We start from the raw sequence: 9,536 nt of genomic DNA, 5'->3' as shown, positions 1-9,536 counted from the left end.
TCAAACCCTGAGAATCCACCTGGTCGCGACAGCCTCTAACCTCAGCACTTCCAAAAAGAAAAGCGCAGTCTCTGATCTCTCCTGTATTGCCCACTTTATGCATTGGTTGATTCCTCTGCTTGAACCTTTCTTCTTTTTGCTTTTCTTCTTAGCCTTAGATTGTCCATCCATGCCACTGTCATACTCTGAACGCATGAGGTTTGACACCCGCTGCTTTGCTGTGAGTTTCTTGGGAGGGCTGAAAAACATTTAAATAGACAGATCACACTTTACAACAAAGTTCCATTAATTGACGTATTAGTAACATGAACAATACTTGTACAGCATTTATTAATCACAGTTCAACATTTACTAATGCATTATTAACATCTCAAACTGTGCTTGTTAACATTAATGCTCTGTGAGTTAACAAGAACAACTTTACTTTCATTGACTAACATTACCAAAGATGAACAAAAATACAAGATCTGCTCATGCTAGTAAATTCATTAACTAACAGAACCTTATTGTGAAGTATTAAACTGATATTCTGTATATATCTGAAATTAAATGGCTCTCAGATCTGAAATCTTTAACCTGCAAAAAGCGGAGGCAGACAGTGTGTGGCCGGCTTGAGACTGGCTGAACAAATTTCCCACCGTCGTCAATAAAAGGCTCGTAGACAGCAGCGGGGGCCTGATGTAAAACTAGTGACTGTTTATCTAATCAATAACTCTGGAGATGAAGCGGCGCTGTGGCCCCGTGGGGCTTGCTTAAGGATCCAATACACACACACACGGTGACACACGACACACTGTACCCCCGGGGCTGCGAGAGGCTATGAGACAGCAGTTATTGTTCTTTAGGTCCCTGAGCACTCTACAGGGACCCCTACCAGCCATATGAAGCATGTATGCACACTTACATGATGGTGTGGAGATTATATATTCATTCACTTTATATTTACACTTTTTTTTTTTCAATTGACAGAAATGTGCTAATGATGTATGTAGGCCTCAGCAGCACTCTGTAAAATAAGCTGGGCTCCACACAATTCCTTCATGTTGTGCCAACATAAATCAGTTAAATTAACCTAATTGTTTTTCTTCAAATCCACTTAAATTTGTAAAAAACACTTAAGTTGCCCCGTCCCAAAGAAAAAACGAAATACTCAAGACTCAGCTCATTTTAAATAAACAAAAGTAACTAGTTTACTAGTCATTTTAATAAAGTAGTTTTGAACAAGAAGCAGTAAATCATCCGCTACACTGAAAAAAAAAAATGATTCATTGGATTTACTCCATTTTTTAAGGTCAGTGGTTGGAAACAATTGATTTGGGCTGAAATTAAACAAACAAATTTACTAATGGTTTAACAAAAAAAATATTTGTTTAAATTCAGCCCATATCAATTGTTTGCAACACTGACCTTAAAAAATGGAGTAAATCCAATGAACCATTTTTTCAGTGTAGGTTGGAGTTCAATCAAGGATTGTAAAGAGTGATCGAGTCATTCCTGATGATGCTTAAAATGAAAAAAAAAAAGTTTTTAGTAATTATAATACAAAACAATAAAGCTTATGTGGTCAAAAAAAAAAAAAAAAAAAAAAAAAAAAAAAAAAAATTCAAATTAGGCATGGGCCAGTGTAAGATTCTGACGGTGTGATAACCTTGGATTAAATATCAGGGTTTTACGGTGTATTGTGGATTACTGCTAAAATAAGTATTTTAAAAATGTCTAAGTAAAAAAACAAAAGCAAAATAAATTCCCCATTGAACACAATATATTTTATTTTAAGAAACTTTTAAAATACTTTGGCTTTTTTGTTTTAAACATGTCAGGTTAAACTATTTAAATAAAATCCACTATCTTCATTAATTTCAATTGAACTTGAAAAGAGATCTTTGGACATCTTTCTTTTTTTGTGGATATAAAGTAAAGCCACTGCACCGTTCAGGTCTATAGCATGCTGCATGTTGGTGTATAAGTGACTTGCTTTTCAATATGCAGAGCTAGTGTTTTTCCCATCCTGATAAACTTCCGGTGAAAGCTTAATGTGACTTTTTTTTTTCAATTTTATACGGTTCTTTACAGCATCGATGTTGTAACGTAATTAAAATACTTCAGTTAAATAGAGCATTCATTAGTTGTTACGTTGAAAAATGGGGGTTAGTAAGATTTTTAAAATGCTGTGAAAATCAATTAAATAATCCACAAATGGCAGTAAATTAATCAAAAATGTCAACAATCCTGATAAAATGCATCATTACGCACAATAAAAATCAATCAGTACACTTGTTTCAACATTAATAGTAAGTAGAAATGTTTCTTGAGCATACCGAATCAGCATATTAGAATGTCACCCTGAAGACTAGAGCAATGACTGCTAAAAATCATCAAATGCATCAAATAAAATCAAAACAAGGTTATTTTATAATACCAATATTCTCAATCATCATTGCATTTCATCAAATCTTGCAACCTTAAACTATAACCCACAATATATTAAAACAAAATATGAGTGAAATAAATATATACTGATAAAAATAATTAATATCCATAAATACAACACCCTGCAAAGGTAAAACAGAATGTACTTCTCCATGGAATTGAAGTGTGTATTTTTGGTGGCCTGTAATGGCCCTCTTCTCCTGCAGGCCAGAGCTTTTTGTTGTTTAGTCGTGTGTGGTGTGTGTATATGTTTATATTGGTGTGATTCTGCTCATTAGAGAAATCTTGTCTGGACATGGACAGTGTTCACCACAGCCGGCTGTAATGAAGTCTCTCCTGACAGGACGGCTAGACTCGACCGGGAGTGTGGAGCACAACACAGCATGCCACTCAAACACAATTACACACACTATAGTAAAGGTTAACACTGACCAGTAAGCAGCATCAACATGAATATTCTATACGTCCAGAGCGATGGCTGGTGAATATAGATGTCAGCTGGCAGATATGACGTCTGAATAGTTCATTACGGCTGTTGTCTGTTGTCTGGGCAGGTTTGGGAGCATTATGGCCGCTCTGGGGCAGCTCCTCTCGGGACTGAACTATTGTGCCGCTCCATGGGTTTCATTCACAGGTCCTGCTGCAGGTCCACTATGCCAATTACTAGTGGTTAGACACATGCTTTCTCCCGCTAGTGGTCTGAAGGAGCATGTGGCACGAGTCAAACCCAACTGGCCATGAAGATGTGGTACATGTACAAGCTGGAGAACAAGTTGAGTGACATTTTTGGAAAGACTAAATGGATGGAAAAAGGAGCAAAAAAGTTAAGGGAGGCATTGATGACTAATTAAGCGAGATAAGCGAAAATAATTTGTTTTTAACAGCCCCTTTCACACAAAATTTTTTTCCAGAAAATTACTGGTAAATTGCAGTAAAGGAATCATGTGTGGTAAAATATGGGTGACAGAGGTTAACAGGTACATTACCCTCTGGGAAAAAATCAGGCATACCCCTAATAGTTTTGTTATTTAAAAAAAATGTGGTCCCCTTTTATTTCCTTTCTACAAACTTGATTAATATGTTTACTATGGCTTTAGTACCTACTTTTACCAAGGATTGCACTGGTGGGTGGTTGGTTGGAGGAACGCATGTTTTTTTTTGTTTAATTATTATTTTTATGGGCGTCACGGAGGCGCAGTGGGTAGTGGTTGCTGGTTTGAGCCCCGACTGGGTCAGTTGGCATTTCTATGTGGAGTTTGCATGTTCTCCCCATGTTCACATGGGTTTCCTCCGGGTGCTCCGAATTCCCCCCAGTCGAAAGATTTGCGCTATAGGTGAATTGAATAAACTAAATTGGCCGTTGTGTATGTGTGTGAATGAGAGTGTATAGGTGTTTCCCAGTGTTGGGTTGCAGTTGGAAGGGCATCCGCTGCGTAAAAGGTGCTGCATAAGTTGGCGGTTCGTTCAGCTGTGGCGACCCCTGATTAATAAAGGGACTAAGCCGAAAAGAAAATGAATTAATATTATTTTTATGACTGTTGGTTGTTGTTTTTTTGTTTGTTTGTTCCTTTTCTTCTTCTTTTTTAATGTCTAATTATTTACAAGTGAATGTCTGCTAAAATATTTAAACCAGAAATCATGTGTGAACAGGCCTTTTTAAAAAATACAAGTAAATTAGTTTTGGCAATTTTCTGGAATGAGAAGATTTGCCACAACCCGTTCTGCTCTGTATGAACGAAGAAGATTGCTGGTATGAGCCTTTACAAGGTACAAATTTAATCAATGTCTTGCAACATCTACTTTTTATGAAAAGAAAAGCTGTGAATTCTTTGTTCAGACACATTTCGTTGCTGCCTGTAATCAGACAATGTTTCTAAGTTCCTTGGTGCCAACTGTGGAAAAAAAAGATTGATAAAATGCTTGTGATATAAAGTTTACATGCAAGTGTTGCGTTCAGCTGTGTGACATGCTTGTGTGCACTAGATTCCGGTAAAAGACCGTTAGCATTTTTTAATTTCAAAGAGGGTCTTACAAGCTACAGCATATACTCAAAAGTAAGCACTTGACATGTGAAAGGTTCCATTTCATTCCGAGTCGTTCACAATACTTTTCCATTGATCCACAGAATTTGCTCATGTTCATCACCTCTGTGTAGTCAAATGTGTAAACACAACAGTTTTTTAGCTACAGGTAGAGCCTCTGCCTTCAGGTTCTATTGATAGCATTTTCCATGGGCCCGTTTCCACTGAGTGGTATGGTACGCTTTCATGTCCGTTTCCACTGTCAAAAGGTACCAAAAAGCAAATCGTACAGTACAACTTTTTGGGTAACCTTTCCAAAGGGTACCTAGCACAACAAAAGATACCAAAAGGCGGAGCTAGATGCACAGCTGACCGCTATTAGTTTGCAGAAAAGAGTCACTAGCGCGTACAACAAGCCAGATGAATGAAAAACACAGGAAGCGCCATTTTTAAATACACAGCTGAGACATTACACCGTAATAATATACACCTATAATAACGAGCCATGGTCGACCCAAGCACAAACAAACCTTGTCATCGTCTTGATGAACAGCCACAAAGCTAAAGAGAAGAGCAGAATCTGTCGTGTGTCCTGTTGTTGTTTACGAGGTCATCCAAGCGTGAGTGGTTTCACTTTCTCTCTCTATTTGCGGTCACTCGCCACGCGTCTATATTTGAAATAACAAACTTGAGCTGCTGATAATAACATGTGCATGACTATTGAAGTGCAGCTTCTCACATTCTTTCTGCTTCCTGCAGTTATAATCAAATCCTGTTCATAGAAAGGTTAGTAATAAACATTTATACACAAGTATTTATGTGTACAAAGCATCTGTTTTGTAAGCAGTGCTTGTCATATGATATGTAAACGACCCGTACAGCTTTACTTTGACATTTTCACGAGCATGAACGATGTCGACTGCAATGTTCCATCGTACACCACGCCTACCACAAGGGTACCATTGGTATCCTTTGGCAGTGGAGACACAAGCCTGTTAAAGGTGATCTGTACCGTACTGAACTGAATCGTACCACCCATATCGTTCAACTTCCAATTCAACCCAATAACTCACAAAAGTTATTGTTTTATGATCTATTCTGAACAAAAATAACTGGTTTAATAGGAATGATCAGCTCTGTTCGCAATTCAGACATCACAGCATGTTGTTAGTCACGGTGTACAAAAAAAAAAAACCAGACGCACCCCAATAAAACACACTTTTTGCAAACCTCTTTCCCAACTGACTAGATTATAAAATTACCCTCGCAGAGTTTTGTTTGTTGCATTTCAATGTGAAGCCCTTATAGTTTCACATAAAGCCTCCTCTGATGAAAGTAGCTTCTTTAAGAAAACACACAGCGTCCTTCCACAGCGGAGCAAGCTCTTCTGTTAAGAGCGACTATTGGGAGTCTGTTTTCCACCCTGTAATTCAACACCGCTACTCAATTAAATTTAATGTGTCACTAACCTTGAGTTAAGCAACTTTAACATCCGATTTTACCAAACCGAACCTGACACTCCCTTTACAACACAGAAACAGCACGCAGGGGCTTTGAGCCTTTATCTCAAAGGCTCACCGAACAACTGAAGGTGGGATGAAAGCGAGGCAAGTAAAATACAGCAGAAAACACTCACAATAACAGACATTTCCAGATGACAGTTTTGGTCTGACAAGACAACTGTGATCACTGCATGTGCAGGTCAGCTATAAAACATGACAACAATAGAAGTGTGTGAATATTCTAGATTTAAACACACACAGAAAAGTGTGCAGAGACACAGATGACGCTCTTCACCAAGTGACTGTACTGACGTTTAGAAAGCTTGGGTTAATTGAGAGTCCAGACCACAAGGATGCACAAAGGAAGGCTTAAACCACCAAGACCAGTCTGGACATGACCTTTGCAAACCAGACCCCATGCTAGCAGAGCTACGTTGAATCCTGTGGGAATGACCACTAATAACTCTGCAGTGTCAAGCACTGGCCAAACCTCATAGTTAATGCCTAACAGCCCAAGTGTGATGGGTGTATCATAAGCACATCAATAACACCCATCCACATCCTGTCACCTGCAATCACAAATGATCATATTTGTTCAGGAAATAAGTCACACTAGACTGTAATGCTTGAGTGTGTAGACTACACTATATTTTGTCTGTGTTAGTCACTACATATACATGCGTATGGATATTAACAGAGTAAGGGCTTAATCGCAATATATTGCTTACATGACAGAAGGAAAGCTTACATGCATACATAATATTCCCTAAGAATTGTGATTATTGTTAGGGCTGCACGATATTGGAAAAATCTGACATTGTGATATTTTGTTTTTCTGCAATATACATAGCAATATGAATATTATTTCACAAGATGGCTTGAATAGCTCTGTGTTGGGGGAAAAATAATTAATTTACATCAATTGGGGGGATTTTATAAGGGTGTGAATCATGTACAAAAAAAGAATAAACAAATTGCAAGCAAGAATAATTACTATAGAGCAAAGAAAAAAGTCAAACAAGCAGTGCTTTATAGTTTACCGTAGAATCAATTAGTATTCAGGAACAGAAATGGAATAGTAGAATGTCAAATAAAACTACAGTCTTCATTGTATTAATAATTCAGTAAAATTTTTCTTCATTAAAGTTACAAATGTTGTACGTTATTTTGGCGAAGGCTTTTTCACACTCTCTTGAAATGCCTTTAAAACACATAAAAGCACAATGATAAAGTTCCACTCTTACAGTTATACTTCCCAATGACTCGACAAATCTTATGTATTGTCAATAGTGAATCCTGTGCTATGACTTGCGCAAACCCACAATGCAATATTGATGCTGAAACAATATATTGTGCAGCCCTAATTCTTATCACAAATATTCACATGCCTCACTTCTCAACACAAATGATGGACTTGGAAAGAGTGGATGTGTTCCTGACTGCTGTTTGAATGAATTGACCTCAAACACTTTTTATGGTTGTGTTCACTGGCTTTAAATCTGAAGGTGGGATTTTGAACTCCTTAATTATTTCTGTTAGGGCTCAGGTGGATTAATTAATGTTATATTAACACAATGATGATTTCTGCTTCTGTATGTCTGAGGTACTTATGGGCTAGCAACCAAAAATATTAATAAAGAATAAAGATGTTAGTCATGTTCACAAAGATATGTTTTTACCCCACACACCAGGAGTGTGGGGCAAAAATGGCACTAAAATACCCCAAATTTCAAGATATGGAAGCTGAATTTTCGAAAAGTTTTTTTTAACAACATGACAAAAGTGTTTTTTTTTTTAAATAGTCTATTAGCACATTTGCAAATGTCATTTTGATTTCACTCAACAGTTCAATAAACAAGATGTTACTTATTTAGATTTTAGACATGCTATTGCTAATACAAAACAAAACAAATCAGAACAAATGAACATGTTTTTTTTTTTAATTTCTGATTAAATCTGAATTTTGAATGAATCAATTCACTAACAAAAATTCAGTGACTCACGCTGCACTTTTCGCCCCCTAGACTTCCATTCATAGGCATGCGAATGCAGCAGACTGGAAATGCAAGCTTGTGTGACATGTTTCGCAGTTAGCTGCGTTGCAAATTCAAGTTTGGTGAACTCTGACCTGCGAAATCGCATGACGTGACTGCGCAAGACCAATCGAAAATAGACACAAATTTAAAATATGGAGCAATCATTTGCTTTTTTAATCGTCTAATCATCTTGTTAATCCCACATGCTCAAACTTTAGTGTGACTGCGGCAAAAGACAGTGAACTGACACCACCTAATGGGAAAATGGTCCCTTAATGGAAAAGGTAGCTCTTAGGCTAGACTCATAAGGACAAATGCTGGTCCTTCATGACTGAATTTGGGCACCAATGCTGTTAATCACACAATAATACTTAATAATATGCTATATTAAGTTTATGATTCTGACTTCTCACACAGTCTTCATATTGTTTTGAGTGTGTTGCTGTAATACTGACCATTTCTGCTTATCTTTTTAATGTTATAATATTTATTTTTTGCACTTGGTACACATGTGTATGGTGTTTTGTTGTGTTTTTTTTGGAACAGTGCCCCTTTTTTGATTTGGGCCACTGCCAACTTCACAACATATCCATAAAATGTTTGTCAGAAAATGTAATAAAATGTATTTCTATAGTTAAAGCTAATTATAATGACATTCATTTAAAACATCAAGTTTAAAATATATATATTTAAAGTGAACTGCTTAACTAGAGGCTTGTAGGAAATTAACTATACAAGACAAAAATGCAAAAATTTAGCATAACATTTACTGCAATTTATAACCTATTTTCCAAAGAATTTGACAAACCTACTTTTTCACAGACAGAAGAAAATGCCATAAATAGAAAGCACAGAATCAGCTCTTTCTAAAGGACGTCTTTTTCAATAGGCTTCGTGAGTACATCACAGCATAAAGGTAGCGGAGAGGAAGCGAGAGGGGTGAGTGTGTGAAAGGCGAAAGGTAATTGTACAGCTGGTAAAGGCAGGACTTGACTAGTCCTCTTTGACCCCAAAGAGCTCTGTGACGGTGAAAGGCTCACAGCTGCCAAGAGCATGTGCAAACTGCGGGCTTTTCTCCAGCGCAGTCATGCTGATGATTTTCATGGCCATCATGAAAACACACTTACAGTACACAATGTCCAACAAAATGGCTCTAATAAGAGGTTAAATGAGCAAAGCTGGTGGTTTTACACAGGCTTTTTACTTGACACAATTCTTTCATTTTTGCTTGGAATTGTGAAACGTACTAATACATTAGTATGTAGTTGCTTAAAAAAAAAAAAACATGTAATTTCCTATATTTTTTTCTTGCAGCATGTAGTACCAAATTTATTGACTTAATTTGGATTTGAAAGCTCAAGAATGAGATCAAGAATTGTTACTTTGTTTATTATTATATTAATCTGGCATTAATTAATTTGCTTAATTGAAAATGTTGTCATTGGCTGAAGTATTGCATAAGATACAAGTGATGGAAATGCCAAATTCTCAAAGATCATGCTCCGTAGAGGTAGTTTTGGGTGAAAGGGTTGATGTGAATAATGGGA

The 9,536-nt window shown here is 36.9% G+C and overlaps 1 protein-coding gene across 1 annotated transcript in view; it reads right to left on the bottom strand.

The window, feature by feature from the left end:
• ddx31 (DEAD (Asp-Glu-Ala-Asp) box polypeptide 31) overlaps window positions 1-9,536 on the bottom strand; it is a 28,083-nt gene continuing 18,547 nt past the window's right edge. The window contains 2 exon segments of the mRNA XM_056457900.1: window positions 1-122; window positions 124-238. Coding sequence (XP_056313875.1) covers window positions 96-122; window positions 124-238 — 142 coding nt within the window. The 3' untranslated portion in view covers window positions 1-95.

The sequence above is a fragment of the Danio aesculapii genome, chromosome 5 (assembly GCF_903798145.1).
Source record: "Danio aesculapii chromosome 5, fDanAes4.1, whole genome shotgun sequence".
Lineage (NCBI taxonomy): Eukaryota > Metazoa > Chordata > Actinopteri > Cypriniformes > Danionidae > Danio > Danio aesculapii.
This window is presented reverse-complemented; position numbering and strand designations above follow the sequence as displayed.